We start from the raw sequence: 22,045 nt of genomic DNA, 5'->3' as shown, positions 1-22,045 counted from the left end.
TCTATGGATAATACACTTCAATTATAGACCTTGTTAACATATAAAAGAAAATACCAACTGTCTGTCATTGAAATCTCCAGATACTGCTTTATGGTGGGCTTCTTAATAGACTGTGAAGAACAGTTAGTAAGCTGTGTTAAAGGAATATAAATCCCAGAGCGATGTTGCTGTCCTTGAAGGTGCCAGACTCTTGAGTAAGTCCCCCTTATTTCATTCTGCAATGCTTTCATTATTACTTTCCAGAACATGAGAGCCAACATTTCTTAATACGTGGAGTCGGGAGTTCTCAACAGATTGATCTGCAACAGGGGACAGCCTTTTGTTTAAGGACTCTATGTGGTAAAACGCTGTGGTGTGAAGCCTTATTTAGGTGCCCAGAGAAGCTCTCTGTTCTGCAGTAGCTGTCTGAGAGTGAGGACTAACCTACTGGCCACCCGCTGCCGGCGGGATTCACGCAGACTCAATCGGATGCCCAGCGCTTGTGGCCGAACATGGATCCCTTCTACCTTGACATTCACATGGGTGAGTCTTACTTACTTGAGCTATTTATTCAACTGGAACTCAGAAGGTGCCCCACGTTGAGTGTGAGTATTATATTTTACACACATATTCCACACCGTAGCTGATCGTTATCGGAGCCGTGGATGGTGAATGACGGGAATGTGTGATATTTTCAGCAAATAGACTAAGGTGTTTTCTTCACATGACAAGGGCAAAGATATTCAGAGTAAGTACATTAGTAAATCACCATTAGTAAGACACCATTTTCGCGAAATGTGGCACTATGAATCTGTATATCAGCACATTGGCACATGGGCAGAGGTATGTTGACTTGAGCTTTATTATAACCGTGGATTTCAAACATTGGGGAAAATAAGACAGAAAAAAATGGAATTTGATCATATCACTAAATTAAGTTTTGGCAAGGAGAGGTTTCTCTCTGTTGGGGCCGACTCGTGTGTTTGTTAAGCAGGGGTTTCCAGTATTGATTTTGCAACGGGTCTGGCAGAAGACCCCGGAATGCAGGCCTGTTGCAAAAGCTGGAGCGTTTTCGGAGGTCGAAGTCGATGGCCCCGCTCCCCCCATCCCCGCCTTAGGCGGTGGCGTGACCGTCGGCTGGCACACATCGTGTCGCATCCGCCCCGTCTCAAACAGAGATGCCCCGCACGACAACCGCACCGAACGGGCCATGCGGGATATTCTGATGAGAGCCAAACACCATCGTGAACAATGGAAGATGCAGCGAAATACCAGCACATATGCAGGTCAGATCACAGCACGCCTCAATCAATCAGAATAAGCAAAACAACTCGGCGAGTAAAATCCTGCTGATTCCCGTGCTCGTGTTCTGCACGGGCTGTATTTGGGCAGGGTGTGGTCAGCCCTGCCAAAAATCATCTGGACGCCACATCAACATCTGCATGGAAATCAGTCTCCCTGCATCTGCGGTTCAACAGCGGTGCTAATCCCTGTCTGCTTCCTCTCCGTCTGCTGATGTCTTGTTAAGGTGGATCATCTCCAGTCCTCAAACGTAAAATTTTTCAACTATACCGAGCAAAAAGAAATGACAGGGAGGGAAGTGTACAGCTCTCTCTCTCTCTCTCTCTCCCTCACTCCTTACTCTTGGTAGAACAGGGCTCTGCCGTTATCGATCTGCCAAACGCTGAGCATTAATGAGGCTCGACAGCCGTGCCGGGGATGGGGGCCGACTCAGCGTCCAACGTGTGCGGAGAAGAGCCGGTGCCGTGTCCCCCATGCACCAGCGCTCCGGGGCAGGGGCTGCAGAACGCACACTGAGCGGGGACAGGTGTTTGCATTCCCCCTTCCATCGCAGTTATTTATAGGGCTCCGGTGTAGTGCAGTAAAATCCTCCTCCACCCTCCCCTCTCTCTTGCCCCCCTTTTTTTGGCCATTTCTGCCACAGACCGGATGCAGGAATTAAAGGGACCCTCGGTTTGTTTGTCTTGCCGAAGCTAATGAGCGACCTTGGCAGGGAACTTTCCCTGGGACCTCTTTAAGATCCCCAAAGCCTGCATCACCTCCAGAGGTGTCCTTGAACGGTGCAGGCGACTTCCGTGTCTATCGGTAGAGTCGACTTATTAAAGAGAAAATTCAGAGGAAATCAGAGGCACATGTGAATATTCATTTTTATCTCTGCACATGTTTTAAATTTTCTGGGAGATATTCTTTTTTAAGAATCTTTGTAAAAGGTGGGAGATATTCCAGAAAAAATGTTCTTGGTTTTGGTTAGTGACCCACAAGCCTTTATTGGGCAAGTGAAGACTTGCAACTGAAAACATTCTATATGCTGGATTTGCTTTGAAAGACAAGATTGACGGGTAACCTTCACAGGCAAGTCCAAGGAGCCCAGAGTTTAATTTAACTTAATTAGTTAACTACCTGTCAAACGTTTGTGACTTTTAAAATTTTTTTTTTGGTCTGAGTAGAGTTGGTGGTTTTTAATATGGCTTTTTAAAAATGTATTTTTTTACTGCTATGAAGATACAACTACAGCTGTCATGTGAGACAAAAGAGAAGTATTGGGGATGGGTGTCGAGAGAAGTGCGTGGTTGTTATTAAATATAATTCCTGTATCCTGTTTTACTCCTGCAACTTCATTACTGATGTTGTTTCTGATCCGGCTCTGTCATCTGCTGGCTGCTTTATCAGAGTCGCGAAAGCTTGGCAATGAACAATAAATAAAGGAGAGGATTTGGCGTTATGGGACAGCTCAGGAGATCTGGGGGGGAGTGATAGGGGCTAATAGAAAAGGCTTTCTGTTTTTACAGTCTAAGCAGCTGCTATTATTATTGACAGCACACGATTCCGTTCTTCCCAAACTAAGAGTAATGCTTCCCCGCTGAGCTTTCTGACATAACTTGTCTAGGACTGAGACATTTTCCTGTCCAAGCCAGCCTGTTAAATCACCGGTGTTCCCCGAAGGCTGTTTGTCCTCATGAATATTTATCGCAATAACACGCTGTCTGGGGAGGACTAAAACTGGGTTCAACACAGCAGCTACAACACAAGGGAGACGAAAATTATGCTTCTAGAACAGTGAGCTCTTGTGAGTATGCTGTTACATGAGGACTTAAGAAGAGAAAAATAACATTTCCATCTGGTTTCCCTCCCACATCTGTACTCCACACCTTTTCTATCTATTCTAAAAATATTTTCTAGACTGCTTGATAGATAGATAGATAGATGATAGATAGATAGATAGATAGATAGATGATAGATAGATAGATAGATAGATAGATAGATAGATAGATAGATAATGTAATGTACTGTCACAGTTCTATGCTGCTACTGTTCTGTGCTGCTACATTATTTATTACCATTGATTACATACTCAGGCACCATGTATATATAGTCTAAAGCCCAGCCCTGTGTTTTTGCACATTTTTTTTCACGCCTGCGAATCCCTCCGTTTCCTGTCACTGGCTGTCTGTACGTCGCGCCGCGTTCCCTGGAGAGAGTTATCTCATGCCGGTGTGTACTCGTATAAGGATGGTATGACAATAAAGCCCACTAGGCTTGACTCGACTTGACGCAGGGTGTCATTATGTGTTTTTAAACGCTCCCTTGGCATGTGTTATGGCTGGGGGTGGCGACGGGATTGTTGGGAGGAGATATTAAAGTGTCTGGTGGCAGCAGGAAGCGTTTCTTAGCGCGCTGTGGTAGAACTTTTCTGCGTGTTTGAAAGCTTTGCCGTACTTTCCCTACAGTTAGCCGCACTTTTCTCCACACACCCCTTTGCAGTCACACTCCTGCCCTCCCCCACCCCTCCCACCCACGATAGACAGGACAGTGGCTGTGTCACCTCGATGCTGCAGAAATATCTGGCAAGCTGCCCCAGGCTGGCCAATTTTACCGTCTTGTGCCGTTATTACAGATTCCGCCACCGTGAACACCTTGCTTTTAGCAAGCAAGCCCACTCTTTCTTTTTCCGTAATGTTAGCATGCCCAAGGGGGTTGGCCAGCCAGTTGACCTTTGACCCCCAGAGGTTTTTGGGAATTTTTGGTTCCTCTCCCCTGTTGTCGTCTGACTTTCTTTCATTTCTGTGTTTCCTTTTCCCTGTTTTTGCATTAACCTGTCTTAATGATGTTGTAATGTATCACAATACACCCATGTAACGCACCTTGCGGCAACTCTGTTGCGAATGGCGCTATATAAAAATACATTTTATTGAATCTCCCAATCAACCACCCCTAGTTCCCTGAATGACCAGGAAGATCTAGGATTTTGGAAAGGGGACACAATTATACAACGGAAGCTTAAATATGTAGAAGTATAAATATGTGAAGGTGAGCCCAAAATGTCTTGTGGAAACCAAAAAAATAAGGTCACTGCATATGTGCCGTGGTAAGGCCTTCCAGTTACTGAACCCATAGATACCACAGTACTTTGTTGTAGCTTTTACCAAGAATATGGTACAAATCTGTGCTTCACCTCCTGCAGTGGCCCAGGATTGCATTATGTGGGGAAGCAGTTTCTGTAAATTTCCTTTTTCCATTATCTAAGGTCACCCATACCAGTGACTCTCTAACCTGTCCCTGAGACCCCGAGTTGCAGTGGAGTGCTTAATTAATTAATGGGGGGTGGGGGCTGCCCCAGTGGGTCAGAACACTGTATCTGTGATTGGAAGGTCACTGTATCCCAGTGTCGGCAGTGTCACCACTGGGCCTTTGAGCAAGACCGTTAACCATAGCTGTGAAGTCTCCCGTTTTGGCCGGGAAACTACCGTATTTTACCTCTCTTTCCCGCCGTCCTCCCATATTAGTCTTTTCCTGTAAATGTCCCGTATTATAATATCATTTAAAAAAATTCCTCTGCCTCTCCAAACTGAACTGTCAGTAGCCTCATGAGAACTGTCACCTGCAGTAGTCTGCAGGTCATTTACAACATTCACCAGGTCATAAATGCGGAGGTTAAAATGACAATGCTGTGTGCCAAAAACAACGTCACTTCCACCTTCTGTGACGACTTCAACAAGGATACAAAGTCTGCAACAAATCTGTATAATAAGTCATTAGTGAATGCCAGAGAGCCACGAGTGAACATGAGAAATTAAAAGAAAATGTGTAATGAAAATAAAATGTAAATGACAGTGATTATTTTAGATTTCTTGTACACCTGTATTAAAATGTAAGGGACACTGGAGCTTGGTTGGGGTGGTGGGGTGGCTCGCGGTGGGTGCCGGAAAATTTCCCTTATTTTCAAATCCAAAACTTGACAGGAATGCCGTTAACCCCGATTGTTCCAGGAACCGACTGCCCCAACTTTCTGAATTGTATGTCACTTTGGTTAAAAGCACATGCTGAATAATTTAAGGTAATTACACTCTTAATTAATTACAATTGGCGGTTTTAAATATGGTTTTCAATGTCTTCTTTTCTGCTGATATATAGATACAGCCATTTTCCATTTCATAAAAATAACATAGTATATATCACTAGAATTTGTTTTTTAGAGTAATGATTACTGAATATGGATTTTTGTAGGCTAGACAGTACAAAATAATGGAATTATACATCTGTAGCTTGCAGCAGTTGTTAGATACTGTATAAATCAGAGTCTGGTACCAGCCTAGTTAATATTAACAGCTAATGGCTTATCAATGCAGAGCCGTGTACACAGCATTACCTCGAAACCAGAACGCCATTTACCATCTGTGGAGCACAATGTCAAACACCTGTGGTCTTTGCCAACATTTCCCATCTTTGTGCAGTAAAAACAACTCCAAGTGCCTCACTGAACCATAGCCGGCGCTTGGCGTCCCCAAGCCAGGTAAGGAGAAGGCCTACATAGTGAATTTGACACAAACAGGAAAAAACAAACCTCATTTGCATGCACATATGATTCTATTCACTTTCATATCAGAGCTTCGAATTTCAATTAAGGTCAGAGCAAAGCTGTGCTTTAAAATACTTCATTTTCCAAACACAGATTTTATTAAGGAAATTGCCTTGACACCTCGGAATAGCAGCCCATAATACTTGTAGCTCTTTGCCAGGCTACCTTTATTGCCTTTATGATGAAGGTCCTTTACTTTTTCTGCCAGCCTGCCAGGCAAATAAATTGAAAATTGAAAGCATGCGTTGGGTTTACTTACAAAAGAAAGCTTATTGGAATCTGAATTAAAAGCAGTTCCTGGAAATGTCTTTGAGCAGCGTATATGTCCTGACATTTAAGCTGTCCCGGTTTTTCTGCTCCGCTGCAACAGCGCCGTTTGGGTTCCATCTCACGCCAGGACACAAGGCGGTGACCTCGCGACCCCGGCAGTCCCGTTCGACCGTTCAGTCCGCCTTCCGCCTGCCTTGAATTTAATTTCCCATCCCGTGTGTTTATCTGCCGGGTAGGTCTTCTCTCTCTTCTCTTTGGCAAGGTTACCCTTTTGTTTAGCTTCCAGAGAAACTAATATTCTTTCCATTTATGACGAGGAGCCCAGTCCCACAGGAGAGGATAGCAGCTTGCTAGAGATGGGCGACAGAACTCCATAATTTAAACAGAAATGTCTATTTATTGGGGGAAATGAATAAATTCAAATTATTATTATTATTATTACAATTATACTGTATATGATGAATGGGGTATACTCACCCCCCTGCCCCCCACCCCCTCTGGTTTTCCCCAGTCATGCAGGTTTTCTCTTGTTATAGCCTGACTTTCTGGATTCTGAGGTGTCGCTCGACGTTGATTTCAGTACATGTTTCTCTCTGGGTTAAACAAACCTGACCTGTGGCCGAAAGTCTGCGAGGTCAAACCTCCTTCATTAAAGATCATCGTAATTGTGTAGAAATGTTTAATTACATTGAAGCCACGTTGGATACCTGGGCCTTTATAGAAGGACAAAGCTGCAGGACCTTCAGAAGCTTCCAGTACTTAGGATCCCTTTGTCTGAAATGGCCACCTGGAGAACAGGTGAAGCACATCACCTTCCCAGGAGGCAGGAACACACAAAGCCTTTCAGAACGTGGCCCCTTAGGGCAGGCGGGGGTACAGCTAGACAGGGAGGGATTTCAGCTGCAAGACTGACATTTAAGCTCCTCCTGCACTGTTGTCACCTATCATCTACGAAGGTCTCATAACAGTCGACCAGGTTGCTAAAAAATCCTAGTTGAAAGAGTAATTCATTAAGACAGACTTTCAGCTGCTAATTCACATCACTTAATGACATAGGAGTTTTGAAAATGGATGGATGGATGATGCTTGGATGAATAAATGGATGGATAAATGGATGAATAAAGGGATGCATAAATGTTGAATAAGCTTGTAAGGGTTTATATACTGTACTTGTTGCATGTTACAATTTTCCATTTCAACAACTGGTTCTCGATCATAGCCCCAAGTGGAACCTGAAACCCAGTTCAAGTCAAGTTCCTTAACAAGCATGGATTTCCCCAAAATACATTATTACCTGGATATTATATATTTGTTTGATCATCTGCATGGGGAAAACATTTTATCTAACATGTCTCTCACTGTGGATTTTCCTGGCACAGATAGTTGAGGGGCAGAGCGCTTGAACTCTCAAGATTAGCACAGCGGTGATCTGAAGTGCCTCGTAAGAGTGTCTAATCGGTATCATTGAGCTACTGGAGAGCAGCAGACGAGTGACTGCAGAGATGATTTGCATAATAAACCGGCAGGAGGAGAATTGGCGCTACGGTAACAGAGGCGACCGGCGAGTGTCCGGCCCTGGGGCGAGGCGAGCGATTAGTCACCGCTTGTTAATTAATCCGCGGCTGTCCCTCATGGCTGTCCCGAGTCGCTGACTCAGATTAAGCGCTTATATGATTTCACAGAACGCAAATGTAATCCGATCCGCCCATTGAGAGACAGGTGTGGATCCGATAAGTCGTGAGCGAGTCTAAGGGGTCTCTGTGGTCCGCTGCCGATTGGCAACAACTTACCCAGGTAGGACGTCACTCTCCGTTACATGCTTCCAAATTCCAAGTTGGATTTCATCATTTTGGTTTATAGAGTTTAAGGGGAAGGGAAATAACTAACTCCTTGGTGCATGCAGCGCATAACAAGCGAGAAAAGTCCTCTAGCTTCTCTTTGACTCGCACTGCTACAAGAAAAAGATGTTCCTGTCTTCTGTTATATTTCACTTCTGCAAAGTCAAAAATTAGCACACCTGCTCATCCATCCATCCATACATACATACATACATATTCTATCTGGTTATCCTGATAAGGGTTTGATGAGGGGCTGATACCTATCCGAGGTGGCAAAGGGCATTAGGCTGGAGTGCCACCTGGACAGGATGCCAGTCTGTTTCAGGGCACATACCACACACAAACACACACTAACTACTGTAGTTTAGTGATGCCAGTTAGCTTAACTGCATGTCTATGGACTTTGGGTGGCACTCAGAGGAAAGTCATGCTACACGGAGAGAACATGCTACATGCTAACTGCACACACACACAGCGGAGGTGACGCCCAGGAACATTAGCGACAGTGGGGGCCATTGCCACCTGCCTCTGTCTTCCGCTATTTTCTAAGGTAAAGCCGTTAAAGTCCGACTGTAATTAATGCCCCCCCCCCAGACATGGGAAGTAGCTAATTAATAATGTGAACAAAATCCTGCGTGTTAATCACATCACAGCAACACCCCCCCCCCACCCATGAAACAGCTCCCCGACAGCAAGGCATCGTATAGATGTCAGGAACGAGGGGGGCCGGTCCCATCAGTCCAGGGACAGGGATTTAACATTTCGCTTTAAATTAGCATGTTACACAGGCAGTGTTATTTAATATCCCATCGGGATACCACAATGGCGCACGGAACAACTCAACACGGCGCTGGGACAGCGAGCTGGGCGAATGCTATTATTTAAGGGTGTGACGGGAATCAGGTGGGAATGGGCCAGACACAGCACAAGGACACATGGAAAGTACCATTTCAGAAAGGATGGAAAAAATCAAACACAGGTTTGTGAAATGGGGGCAAGGAAAAAACAGGAACTGAGCACTGGCCACTGCTGGCTTCAGTATTCCCACCCAGGTTACTGGGGGTGGAGAAAAGCAGAGCACAAGCCAATCAGTATGATTAAACCTGGTCACCTGAGTTTCCCTCCCAAAACAGCTGCTGCTCTGCCCCTTCGCCCACTCGTGTCGCGTTGTCTTTCGCATTTCTGTTTTGCTGGGCCAAACATAGGGGTGTAATCGCATAAACACACCGGCACAAACATGTACACAAAAGCCTGCCCCTGAGCCGCACTCGCAAGAAAGCTGTGAATTGTTGGCAGGAAGCTTCACAGATTCGGAGACTGAGGGTGGGTGTAAACGTCAGCTGGACCTTTTTGTCTAACTAACAGCGTTTTTATTGCTCATGGGAGTTTTATTTGCACAAAAAAATTCTGCAACTGGAGGAGGCGGGACCAACCAATCAGATGTCTTGGTGCCATCTCCTCTGGTTGCTTGGACCCACCTCCTCTACAATCTGATTGGTTATCTCTCTGAACCAATCATTTTTCCTTCTGCCCTCACAACATTTTTGTGTAAGTAAAACTTACCTGTGCCAACACCCATTCGCTGTTGTGTCCTTTCTATAGCTTTTTTTTTTGTCATACTAAGATTTTATCCTGGTCTGTTGTTGTTGCAGGATCTGTCGGCTGTCCCTTACCTGTGCAAACATTGTACACTGTAATATCACTTACAAATTCTTCACTTCAATTTCAATGACAGGTTTCTTTGCTTATTCTCAGCAATGGATTATCACTGTTTAAAGTGGTATGTTTGTGAGGGAACGCATGTGTGTCTACATATACATATGCTTAACCTGAAGGGCTATGATCAAGAAGGGATCTTCTTGGGCCTCTTCACTTGTCATTGGTGTGGAACGGCATGCAGCTGTGTGATTGGGTAAGAGGATCAGATTGTGGGTGGCTCAGTGACCACGCCCCCGTGACCACAGAGGAGGCGGGACACTTGAGAATGCCTATAGTGTTCTGCTCCAGTGTTCTCAGGTGATCTGCCCCCTGGATCTGCTTACCGGTGGCAGCTGGATGAAGCCATCCGCATCTCAGAGAGTTCAGGTCCACCCGGGGTTCAGTTACGCGGTCAGGTCCACCCGTAGCAACTCGACCCCCCACCGTAGGTTCAAAGTGAGGCCCCCACAGCTGCGTGCTGATGGGAGGGTATGTTAGGGGAAGGGGGCACTCAACAGCACCGATTTTGTGGATTCTCAGTCTCTAGTCTTCATCAGAATTGTTACTATCTGTTTGCTTTAGCTCTCAGACATTGTAATATCAGAGCTGTCTTGCTCAGTAAAAATTGATAAATTTGATTTGGAAAGACCAAGCTCTCCTCTTCCCACATCTGTGCTGGTAAACCGAAGCTAAGGCTTGAAGTTGCTGCTGTGTGGTTTGGAAGCACTGCAGTACTTCATGTCGTCCTCGTTTCAGTCTCGCCATGATGTAATACCGCTTATTTCACCATATTAACGGCGACGTCATGGCTCGTTAAATAGTAAATGGTTCCATTTGTCACCTGAAGTCTTCATTCTTGCCTTTCACCATAAAGTCCTGTGATGGAAATTCCAGCAGGGAAACTGGATCTCGGTCAGGAATTTGGAAACATAAGAAACTGACATCTCCTAGGGGTAGCTTACATGGAGCCCTGTCACAGTTTATGGAACTTTTAAACTCCATATTCACCACAATTGGACAGAAACAGATGGGTCCCTTTGTCTTCTGGGGAAAACGCTTCAATTAAAATTAGAAGACGTCAAGAGCAATGAGCTGCTTTGTATTTTTACGTCCTTACGCTTAAATTAACCTGGTCTCTGGTTTCTTTCAGTAGTACAAGACATTCAGTCACTACCCAGCATGAATTGGAATAACATAAATGAGGGTTTTTCTGAACATGTATGTAAAAACCCCAGAGTTCCCAAAAGCTAAGAATTAACTACTATAATAAGGCTTATTAAATCCACCACTAAATCCTAAACTTGTTAAAAAAAATGAATACCTTTCTTTCGAGAAATATTTCTTCATACGTGTTGCTGTTACACCACCTTCACAACCTCCATTTTCTGGCAAGTTCCTCTGATTTTTTTCACATGTGTATGTTTACATGAAGATTTTTGGATGTGATAAAAGTGTGTTACACATGTTTTTGACTTTCCTATCACATTATCTATTCTAGCTCCTAGCGCCTATGATCTTCCCGTAACTTGAGGTTGCATAAGAGTCTGTTAAGTATGACCGCCACGCCAATCAGTCGATACCAGCACCGTAATCCTACCTCGGCTCTCCAGGTAACTTGGGAGGTAACTTATAGGCATTTATGGTCATTATTAATGGGCTGGTAAGTGTTACAGTTACAAACCAATTACTCTGTAATTAAACTTTAATGAAATGCACTACAAATACAGAGGGATGCGCATCAGCTGCCGATCTCTGTCCTTTACTTTCACCTCACATCACTTCTGCACCCACTGGCACCCTGAATCCAGTAAGGGAGAGCACACTGCCTCTCCCACTGTCAGGGAAATTTCTCAGCCCCTGAATGGCAACTGTGAAATTTCTCAATTTAAGAGGAAAAGGACCCAAAATGTAGGAAATAGGTGCCTCTTCTATGACTATACTGGCCCAGGTAAAGCGGTATCACAGCACCAAGGGGAGCAAAGAGCAACGTTACGGCAGTTATTCTCCACCGGCGAAGGAGCGACATGTGGCTGGCTTGACAGTTGACGGAATTATACGAATACGCGCAAAGACGCACATGCATCCTGTCTGAAGGCCTCTGACACTCAAGGCATGCATCGGGGTGGGGGGGGGGGGGGTATACGTGATTTCACTGATGAGTGGCTAGCTATCTGGACATGAAGAGGGTTAACTGCCAAGGAGAAAGTACAGGTGCTTTGGTAGACGTGTCGAATGTTTAATAGATTCCATTAGTGTCACTGGTCTGTGAGACTCATATTTAACCATTGTGTCAATGAGTCCAGCAAATGCAGTGTTTACGTGTGTAACTATGACAACATTTACATGTAGGATATTCCAATGCTTTAAGAAAAAGAACCAATGGTGATGAAGACAACGCCGGTCACAGGAACAGTCGGAGGCATCTCCAGAAGGAGAGGCAATCTGTCGAGGCCGTGGGACCTCCGCTAGACCCATGTCTGTGGGTTTAACCGGGTCGGATGACATTCAGGACCCTTCACGTAGAGGGGATCCTGCAGAACTTCACGCTGGTGCCAGCTCACCTCAGGAACTTCATTCCGATGAAATGGGTCATGCAGTTGACATGAAATCAGCCCAAGACTGTGTTTTTCTAGACTTGGTGCTTCTCTGGAAAGCCAGCATTTGAGTGCATAATTTTGATTCCAGCAAATACTGCTCAGTCAGCGGTAAACTAGCAACGCTCACACCCCTAAGTGTGCGATCCAAAAAAAAAAAAAGGAAACAGACACTTCCTTGCAAGGAAGGATATGTGTTCCATGCGTGCCCACCCTGGCTCTTAAGAAAAAAAGACTCTGATGTCTTGCAGATGCTTCAACAACAGAAATGTTTCATTAAAAAACAATGTAAGACCATTATTTCAGGGTGCTCAATTTGGCAGACACCCTTCCTTTCAAAACTTGATCATAGCAGTTACAAGAAATCTTCTAAGTACCCATGTGGCAGGAATTTGTGCATGGAATTCTAATTCTATATGAACTGATTTTCCCAACCCTGGACAAAAATAGAAATCTTGGCTGCACAAAGCCTTATTCTTAGCCTAGGATCATGGGTAATCGTAACGTGGCGATGGTTCATTTGTAAAACTATTCACTTTAAAGAGAAAATACAGACACCCCCCCTGTGTGCTGTATATGGGCCAAAGTAAGTCAGACCTAGCAACAGTTGCCACGTTAAGTACAGCTTTATTGTAAGGTCAGTTGCTGAGGATGATGTGGTCTCATCATGTGCGAAAAATAAATCCTTTTGGGACACCTTGGACCAGATCCGAACCACATTTCATTCCTTAGTAAGCTTGGATTTGCTTCTGTATGAAAGGACTTCGGTACACGCTTGATGCACCAAATATATGGACATAGTGGTTGAATACCGATTTCAGAAATTTGTTTAAAATATTTCAAAAATTGTCTCAGATCATGCATCTTTGCTTTAATGGCCGAAGATAAAAACGAAAAGCTTGACACATTTGCATGCAAGTTTCTTTCAGTATATTCTTTTTATGTTGTCCTCTCTTGCCCTCTTTTCACCTGTCCTTTCCATTTTCCACCCCACCCTCCTTCTGCTTTTCTGTCCACCAATCGGTGGACGGGGGGGGGGGACATCTCCTCCTGTTGCTGTCCTTCAGAGCCCCCATGATGCAAACTAAGAGATGAGGCCCATTATCGCAGAGGTGTGGGACAATAAGCATGATGTTTCGCGATGATTTATGGGCCTCTGCCGGTGCTAATCGGCTCCTGTGGTGTGTGGTCCAGCCCCCACCGCCAAGCTTGCAGCGAACCGTGGCCGGAGGTGGGGGTCACAGCAGTAATGGCTGGAGCAGGTGTCGTGTGCCATGTGCACATTGACACATTATAAAGATGAATAGGGGCACCGGCTGCCTTTGTGGGGCATGAAGCTGGTGCAGGTGGATGGGCAGTACTTCCCTTTGGTCTCTGCAGTGCTACAGGAGTGACAGCGCCATCCTCCTTACCCATTCTCAAAAAATATAAGTAGATTGTATTAGTGGCCCTTCAATATCAATAGACCTGGATATGACAAATAAACAAGAAAGCAAAATTTGGAAAATCTACATTTTTCTAGGCCACTGTTCTAGACTTTCACCACTTTATTTGTGGGAGCTGGCGTGGGGCGGGGGGGGGGGGCATTGTGTCCAATGGAAATCCCCTCCAGTGATAGTTGGATATCGTGGTGAGGGGTGCAAAAAAAAAGGCATTGAGCAACCCACCCCTTGGCACTGGATGTGGAAGCTGAAATCTGGCTCTGTGAGGTCACACGCGGATTTGCTCCTTGTGGAACTGGAACCAACAAAACAAAATAAACAGTGTGTTAGGACATCGCTAAAAAAAGGCTGCATTGTTTCCGCTACAGTGGTACTGAGAGACAAATACATGATGTGATTAATAATGCACTTCATATGTGCATTGTGGAGGGTGTTTTTTTTTTTTTGGTCTCCTAGACGTCAAAGAACTCAGAGGCAGAACCACAAACAACGTGGCAGGAGGCCAGACACTGAGTCGCGTGATGTTGTAAGGTCACTAACACATAATCAGCCGTGTTTGGGATGAGGGAAGCATGACACATCGCTGCAGGACCAAAAGATAACCCCAGGGTGGTCTTCCGAACCTCCAGAGGATACACAGCAATTAAAGCTGGTTCAGTCTCCTTATGCTACTGGTCCCAGTATGTTCTGAAACACTGAGGAATCCAAGACCACTCATGCCAGAATGCCACTCCCTCTATTCCAAAAATGGCCTTCTCTCGATCTGCACAGTTTAGTTTCCACATATTTCTGTTGGCTAACAGTTTGAACCTGACCGCAACCATAAGATTGGTGTGGTGTAGCTTGCAGAGGCCTGTCGAGGTCTGGGAAAGCAGTACTGCTCAATTTTAATCATCGGTCAAAGGGCCTAACTGTGGTGTTTGCGGATGCTGATGTATTACATAGGATAAAATGAAAGTTAGTGAGGGGGGGTGGTGGTGTATGACTAAGGAATTTGGGGTGCTGTGGCAGTAACCGGATGGTTACCGGCTCAGATCCTGTGGTGGACAGAGTGATGTCACCACTGGGACCATGAACAAGGCCCCTAACCCCCACTTTCTTCAGGGACCATCTGACCCTGCTTCCTCAAAAATGTGCATCGCATCGGATAAAACCATCTGCTAAATAAATAAATGTATAATGTAATGAATCTAGCTTTTAGCTCTTGGAAGCAGAAAAGCATGTGCTGATTGGTGCTTTGCCTCTTACACAAAGTGCTAACTTAACGATGAACGACCATTCATAGGAGCTTTACACCTGCATGCTACCTTCAGGGATAGTCTGGGGATGTCGTTCGCTGAGCTGGGTTTCATCTCGGGAAACCTTTGAAGATAATTACGTAAAAGATCCGGCCTTTGATGTTGGAGTTAATGGTTTTCTTGCTTGCGGGCTGAGACGTCCGCATGGGTCCTTTTTTGTTCTTCTGTCCATCCGCTGTGCTGCCAGTGATACTTCGTTCCTCGCTCGTGTACCCGGGCGATTTTTTCGCCGCATATTTCCCTGTGAATCGGGCTTCGATGGTGACCCGCAGATAACAAGCTTTGCCTCTGTTACACTCTTCCGACCGCATACTTTGGCTCAGTCCCGTGTGTTCGCGTGTGACTTGTTCCACTGCTAAGAGAGTCTTGGCTGTCCATCCAGATTGCCTGAATTGAAATATTAAAAGGCAGAAACCCAAATGGGGAGCTGTCTAGTCACAGAGAGATGGGAGATTCATCATTTTTGCAGGGAGTAGTAGGCCCAAGTTCCCTGACCTCTTTGACGAGATATGGTTGTCAGATGGATTGTAAGTGCACTAATGACTGCGGGTGCCTCCGCCACTTTGGGCATGAATATTGGATACATATATGCATGTGTTTTCCATCTTTCGTCGGCCTTCAGCCATAAGTTCCTGCACCTTCGGAAGCCTAAGAAATTAAGTAGAAGGCAACAACCAAGACAGAATTCTTTCCATCTATGTGTGTAGGGGAGACCGAGGGCGATTGTTGAATGGGGTCAGTTGCTTTTAACAGGCTTTTAACACGCTTTAAAAAAGTTAAGGAAATACTTCCTTCAGGCCTTAAATGTGACAGGGAGTTATTGCGTATGCACAAGATTTAAGTCTTTGATCTGACATTTTTTAAATGTGTTAAATGTCTCCTCAACTCATTCAAAAACTTGCTAAGTTGCTCGAAATATCGCGCACTCCCTTCGTCTTACTGCTGCTGTTATTCCTGCAATACCGATACATGTACCATCTGGGCGTATACATTTGGGATGCTGAGCCAATGAGCTATAAACTGTGGCAAGTTGGAGTCATTTTGCCAGCTGAATAAACTGGTTAATGACTCTATGGTATGGACTGGTATAATCCCACCAGTGTGGACAGAATGTAGCGGCATCGATGTGACCCCACAAACCACCCATAAAACATTAACTTGGAGAAAATAGCTTCTTGCGGGGCAACTAATTTATGATCTTCAGATCCTCAATGGAAATCTGGAATAATTGTTATTTACTCATTTTAACTATTAATACATACATATTTATGCAATGTTTTGCACGTCTGTTCAGCTCTTTATTTATGATGGTAGTGTTGCTGGAAATATAAGACATTTCTGTGTAAGGACCAGCAGCAGAGAGTGATGTCATAGACATCAAAGCACACTTATGAGATGCCTAAATTGGCTCATTGAGTGTCTACATGCATAACATAATGGATACCATGCAGTGATATGAGGCACACTGTATTAAAAACATTCACCATTAATGAATGTTCCAGAGTTGATACTTGATCTGAGTTTGATAACAAATCACAGCACGGTTAGCCTGCATTATCCTGTTTTTTTTTTTCTTTCCTGGGAAATATAAGAAACCATAAAAGTGATTAAATCAAAGCACATTGTTGGGTGCACTTCTATACCAATAAACAGCAGTTCAATTTGCCAGAGTGGAACATGGGAAACGTGAGTGTAAATGTCATCATTGATCAGCGGCTGCTCCCCAGTGTTTGCTGCACTGGCATCAAGCGCTCGCCGCTGATCTTAAAAGTACGATTCTCCATCTCCGCTGAATTCAGACTCGGGGTGAGAGGAGGTGACGAGCGAGAGTGAAAGGAAATAAAAAATATGGGCTGAGGTTAGAGGATATACTGTCCCCCATGCAGGGATTAACTCAACCTAATCAGTTAGAGTGTTTCATGCAAACCCACCGCGCCTACCGGCGCCATCTTCGGGTCTCGGGTAACCACTGCAGGCCAGCTAATAAAAAGCCCCCCACCCACCCACCCACCCACACCCAACCACCTATTTGCTAAATGGATGCTGCCTTGGTCAATCAGCATAGACACTTGCTTCACCATTGGGCTGTAAGTTAGGCGTGAAGATATGATGTCACCTGTTGGCGTCTATTCTTCTCAGCATCACGTCTCCTGGCAACCAGCATCCCGCTGTGTTTTTACAGGCAGTTGATCCAGCATGGCAGGGCCATCGCCCTCCGGGGAGCTCTGGATGCAGGGCGGTGGCGTGACCACGGGGTCGCCCGGGTAACCGCTGCCATTACGTTAATGACTCCTTTTCCGCACGAAATACGAGACCTGTTTTGAAGGTGCTGTGGCGGGCGGCACAAATTGAATATTGTAACAGGTTTCGGGGAACGCCATCTGGTGCTGTTTTGCGATCCGGTGCGGGGGCTTTGGTCGGACAAACGGGGACGGGGAGCTCTGATGTCCGGGCAGCAGCGCCGGCAGCCGCCGGATACGGCACATGTGCGCCACAGCCAGGGAACACGATACCTCACTTTCATTTTATCGCCCAGTGTTTCAGCCCAAAGGATCATTACATTTCTTTTCTGGCCCCCAATTTGCCATCCATTCTCCATCGCCACGATGTTTGCGCTCACATACGGTTTGGTATCTGTAACATGATACGGCATCGGGGTCGACGGGGGCGATGTACGCCTCAGCTGGGGTAAAGGGAAGGTCATAGGTTTGAATCCTGTCCTCACCAGAATAGTCACATGTCTGCTGGGCCCTTAAGCAGAACCTTTACCCCCCCCCTGAAATTCTCCAGGGACACCAGATTAATGGCTGACCCTATGATTGGACCTAAGGCTTCACTCTTGTTTGTTTGTTTGTCTCAAGGGAGAACAGGATGTGCAAAAAGAAGCATTCCAATGTATCTGTACTTGTGCGAACGGCAAATAAAGCATCATTTCATTTCAGAGGAAATCAGTTACCCTTCCTTTAAAGGTCTGCCCAAGTCCTGTACCATGAAACTCTTCCAGAGAGTCAGAATCATGGTGCCTATCCTCAGGACAGCAATCCGTGGCATCATTGTTGGGGATGAGCCGCTCCTGGCCAGGGGGCTGATTAACTTACCCGAGGCCCCTTTCCCATTCCAAATATTTCCCCAAGGCGGGGAGGGGCCCTGATGTTTCAGGAGGCCCCGGGCTATAGCCTAGGACAGCGTATACATTAAGTCTCCATCACTCCTGGGATGTATTGGGTCACAACGCCTGCCCCAGATTCACGTTTGTTGGGCGGGGGGCTGTGGTCCCCCGGGGGTTGGGTGAGAGTCCCTGGTGATTTCTTTTTTCACGTGGGGGGAGGAGAAACTTGCCGTCCAGTGGCTGCAGTCTGAACTGGTATAAAAGAAAATTGGGAGGCGCCTTCAGAAATGCTTGACCCCTAAGGAGACGTCGACTGTAAGAGAAAACTTCAGGAGCTGATGTTCCTGAAATACAATGTATATGTTTAAATATAAAGTGCTTAAAGACAGTCTTAGGACGCTTGCTTAATTCAGTAAAAATATAAGGAAATTTATTTGTTTTTTTAACAAAAATCATTACTTCTCATTATCACATTAGAAACATCCAGGATATATAAGTACAGCATTCATTTCAAGTAGTAATACATTGAAACCCAAATTATAGTTCTAATATAGCTGTTCTGAGTTAAAAAGTTGATTGACAAGCAGGCTTATTGGGTGCTTTGTGATTAGTAACACATTTGCAATAACATAGAACATTAAACTTCTGTGTTTAGTATCCCTTTGGGAGCCAATGATTGCAACTGCAATTAATAGCAAAATTGCAACAAAAGAACTGAAAGGGTCAGTCAAAAAAATATGAAAATGACAGAAGATATTTGCAGATATGTTTAACACTGCCGGTCAATGGACTTGTTATGAAACCAATAAATTAGCAATATTTTTACAGAATTAAGCAAGCAACCCAAAGACTTTCTGTGAGCACTGTACGAATTGGTGTTTATGTTGTATATTTGTTGGTCTTTGGTTTGTCCTCCCGGAATTTCCTGAGGGGGCACATCGCTCTCTTACAAAAGACAGCCACTTGCATCCAGTTCAGTGTCCACTACCTCATGCCCTTTGCATTCTGGGATAGGCTCCAGATGTGCTGTGACCCTGCACTGAATCAGCAGTTATGGGAAATGAATGGATGCATGTATTTTGTTGCACAGTTTATCACATTCGAAATAAATTTGGAGTTAGAAAAATTCTATAAAACATTCAGTCTACATATGACCTGTATTTAAAAACAAGTCCCTGATGGCAGGTGTGCATTGTTATTAACTGGCAGCTTGAATACAGTATATTTTCTAGAAAAACGATTCAGCAAAATTCAACTTGTGTATAAATATTGTGCCTTACTGCTTATTACAGCTCGATCTGCCATTGATGCCACTTTCCCAGATGCCAGATTAAAAGTCAAATGTCAAAGGCACTTTGCACTTTATGTTATTGTCCATTAATCATATCGACTGTCCATTTGTGAGTTTATGTTGGCCATGTACCTCGGCGTGTGCGGATGCACTCGTGTGTGTGTGTCTGTGTGGGTAAGTGAGAGAGATTGGATTAATAATTTAATTGCTTAAGCCAACAGATGGGGCAGATTAATTCCAGTAAGGTCACAATGTGAGTGTTAGGTTATCTCTGGTAGAATATATTTTCCATATCACATGATCTACTAATTGTAGTTGATATCTTTCGCACGAGAATTTTCCTTAGTGATAATTTTTAACTAAAAACAAACTTGAATTATTTGAGAGATTTCTTTGAAAAAAAAAACATTTTATTGACATTATGAATTTTAGTGACATAATAGATTTTATTTGTTTTAGTGGGAAATATATCTCAATGCTTGTGTTGTTCTTCTTTCACAATCATTTATAATGAAGTGTTTTGCAAGCTTGGTCATACATTTGCTCTGTTAGCTTTTGCTGGTGCATTCTAGTGACCATAAGCTTCAATGTGTGTGTGTGAGTGTGTGTCCGTGCGCGTGTGTGCCCGCACGAGGTGTTTCCTTAGAGCAATGTGCTTAGTGTTGGCGTGTACTAGCTGTGTGCTTTCTGCTCAGCCTCCCACCTTTAGGGAAAGACGTGGCACATTTCCGTTTTTACGGGAATCGTGAGAAAAACCCTTCTTGCCCGCGAGAAGAAGGACAGGGGATCCCTACACTGCTGGATGCACCTGGAAGCTCTCAGCAGGAGCACAAGTTGAAGGACCTTGCTGAGATGTGCTTCACAACATGCATTTGATTTCCTTGAAGTGCATTGGCTGAAATGTGGCGCATGTAGAGGGACGCATTGCAAATATGTTGCCTGCATGGGGTTGCATCACAAATATGTCGTATGCGCGGGGATGTGTGACAAATATGTTGCATGCCTGGGGATTTGCAAATTTGTCACATTCACTGGGAGATGTCTCAAATATAGTGTCAAGTATCACGGTGGCGAAAAGCACTTTTCAAAGATTAAATTAAGTTACTGAAGGTGACAAAAATAAATTACATTCTTTTTGTATTTTTAACCAATTTTATTTAGTTGTTTATGATCTAGCACCAAACATACATAATTAGTTAGTAAATCTTAATTTTACTTCTCCACAAACAGGAAAAATAATCTGTCTAATTAGCCCTTTTCTTTAATCTAACCAGAGGAAACTAGGGAATAATTTAATAGAAAGCCATTAAAACCATCAAAAGATGAAAGAGCAAGTGAGGCTTTCATGTCGTATCTGCTGTGAGGTGTTTTCGCCTCTGCTTTCACACATTGCTCGCTTCTCCTCTGTCCTTCAGCACCTGTGTCCCAGGGATAATGTTTGTAATGTGGGTCTATGAGACCAAAGAGCGTTATGAATGCCCTCCTGTTTTATTTTTCTCAGAGCCAGTCTCCACCCAACAGGAAGCTGGCCAGCTGAGCAGAGTATCCTTCTGCTTCAGGTGCATTTTGACCCAGTGATGTAAACATATATGTCAAGTGCCAGGTTACTGCCTCAAACAGGATTCTCTGTAGAATACGTGCAAGAGCCGAGGGGCAAAAGTAATTCACGCACAGAGTCCTAGATATTTGTACGACGCGCCGATGTGAACATGCATCCATCCTCCAATCACTGATCCAGCACAAGGTCGCAGCCAGCTTGCAGCCTACCCTGGGAAGCGCGGGGCACACTGGTGTTATAGCTCATTCCAGAGTCGGGCCACCACAGAATTTGTGAGTGTGTGTAACTGGAGGCAATTTGCAGATAGCAGAGGATATTTGTGCAGTGATTCACTTACAGTGATCAGCAATGCATAGTTATTCCTGTAGATCCACCAGTAGAGTGTTATGTTAGTAATACAAAGACTATAGATTCAAATCCAATGGGGGAATATCTAATAATTATACAGATTAACCGGAGCAGTCAGAGGGGCAGTGTAGCCAGTACTTCAAGAGAAGCCCTATGCAGAACACAATGATGAAATAAAAAAAATGGCAGAACTTCTTGAGAAGTGACTGTGCGACTTGGTGTGAAATCTTAAACAGCTTTGTAATGTTACTTTGCCCGGGGTACTGTGACAAACAATTATCACAGAGCAGCTGGGAGGAGATTGGACGGAAATTAAATGTCAGTTGGATTGTAGCAAAGAAAAAAGGAGGAAGTCTGTGCCCTCTCATGCCCTCCGATAGATGTGTTATTCATGCCAACGTGAAGGACGCATGGAAGTTTGTGGGCACTGACGGTTGCATCATTTAACAGGGACATTTATTTTCATGCATAAGGGGAGTGTATTTGAGCCTTAATGGGTAGTGACTTCAGATGTGGACCTGGCCAAAACAACAAGCATCTACCTAGGGTAGCAGCCCCCAAATACATGCACAAAAGAGAATGTGATAGTGGTGATGGCTCCGGTTTATTTTCAGAGGAGAAAACAGTACAAAAAAAAGCCCGTCCAAAGTGTAAAAATTAAGGCTCTCTGCTTTCGTTCTGCTAAGTGCACATAATAAACAAAAACATGTTTTCTTAAATTACACATTAATTACAGCCATGA

At 44.5% G+C, this 22,045-nt stretch overlaps 1 protein-coding gene across 7 annotated transcripts in view; it reads left to right on the top strand.

The window, feature by feature from the left end:
• Positions 1-359: 359 nt before the first annotated feature.
• rxraa (retinoid X receptor, alpha a) overlaps positions 360-22,045 on the top strand; it is a 123,724-nt gene continuing 102,038 nt past the window's right edge. Inside the window, exon 1 of one of the 7 annotated variants that reach the window (XM_023818616.2) lies at positions 360-522. In XM_023818616.2, coding sequence (XP_023674384.1) covers positions 492-522 — 31 coding nt within the window. In that variant the 5' untranslated portion in view covers positions 360-491. The remainder of the gene's footprint in view (positions 523-22,045) is intronic. The other 6 variants (XM_023818618.2, XM_023818619.2, XM_023818611.2 and 3 more) reach the window with 6 other exon arrangements.

The sequence above is a fragment of the Paramormyrops kingsleyae genome, chromosome 7, assembly GCF_048594095.1.
Source record: "Paramormyrops kingsleyae isolate MSU_618 chromosome 7, PKINGS_0.4, whole genome shotgun sequence".
Lineage (NCBI taxonomy): Eukaryota > Metazoa > Chordata > Actinopteri > Osteoglossiformes > Mormyridae > Paramormyrops > Paramormyrops kingsleyae.
This window is presented reverse-complemented; position numbering and strand designations above follow the sequence as displayed.